At 63.2% G+C, this 277-nt stretch overlaps 1 protein-coding gene across 1 annotated transcript in view; it reads right to left on the reverse strand.

Moving 5' to 3' along the window:
• FLII (flightless I homolog (Drosophila)) overlaps positions 1-84 on the reverse strand; it is a gene marked incomplete at both ends in the record, with an annotated part of 4,319 nt that extends 4,235 nt beyond the window's left edge. The window contains 1 exon segment of the mRNA XM_009701342.1: positions 1-84. This exon segment is cut by the window's left edge and continues 26 nt beyond it. Within this exon segment, the coding sequence (XP_009699644.1) occupies positions 1-84 (84 nt within the window).
• Positions 85-277: the final 193 nt, after the last annotated feature.

The following is a 277-nucleotide window of genomic DNA, read 5'->3' on the forward strand; positions in this document are numbered from 1 at the left end:
TGGCAGTTAGCAGAGCCCCGTCCGGTTCAGCTTCAGCCAGCGCAGGCTGGTCATGGCCTTCACGTGCTCCGGGAAGTAGCCACCCTGGGAGGAGGAGGAGGAGGGTGAGAAAACCACCTGCCCCACGGGGTGAGGATCTGGGGACCGCAGTCTAACCGACCCTGTGTGGTCGGGGAGGGGCTTGGGATCACCCATTCCTAGGGGATTGGGAGTTAGGGTGCTGGGATCACCCAGTGCTATGGGATTGGGAGCTGGGGGGCTGGGATTGCCCATTCCT

The sequence above is a fragment of the Cariama cristata genome, unplaced genomic scaffold (assembly GCF_000690535.1).
Source record: "Cariama cristata isolate BGI_N322 unplaced genomic scaffold, ASM69053v1 scaffold29335, whole genome shotgun sequence".
NCBI classification, from domain to species: Eukaryota; Metazoa; Chordata; class Aves; order Cariamiformes; family Cariamidae; genus Cariama; species Cariama cristata.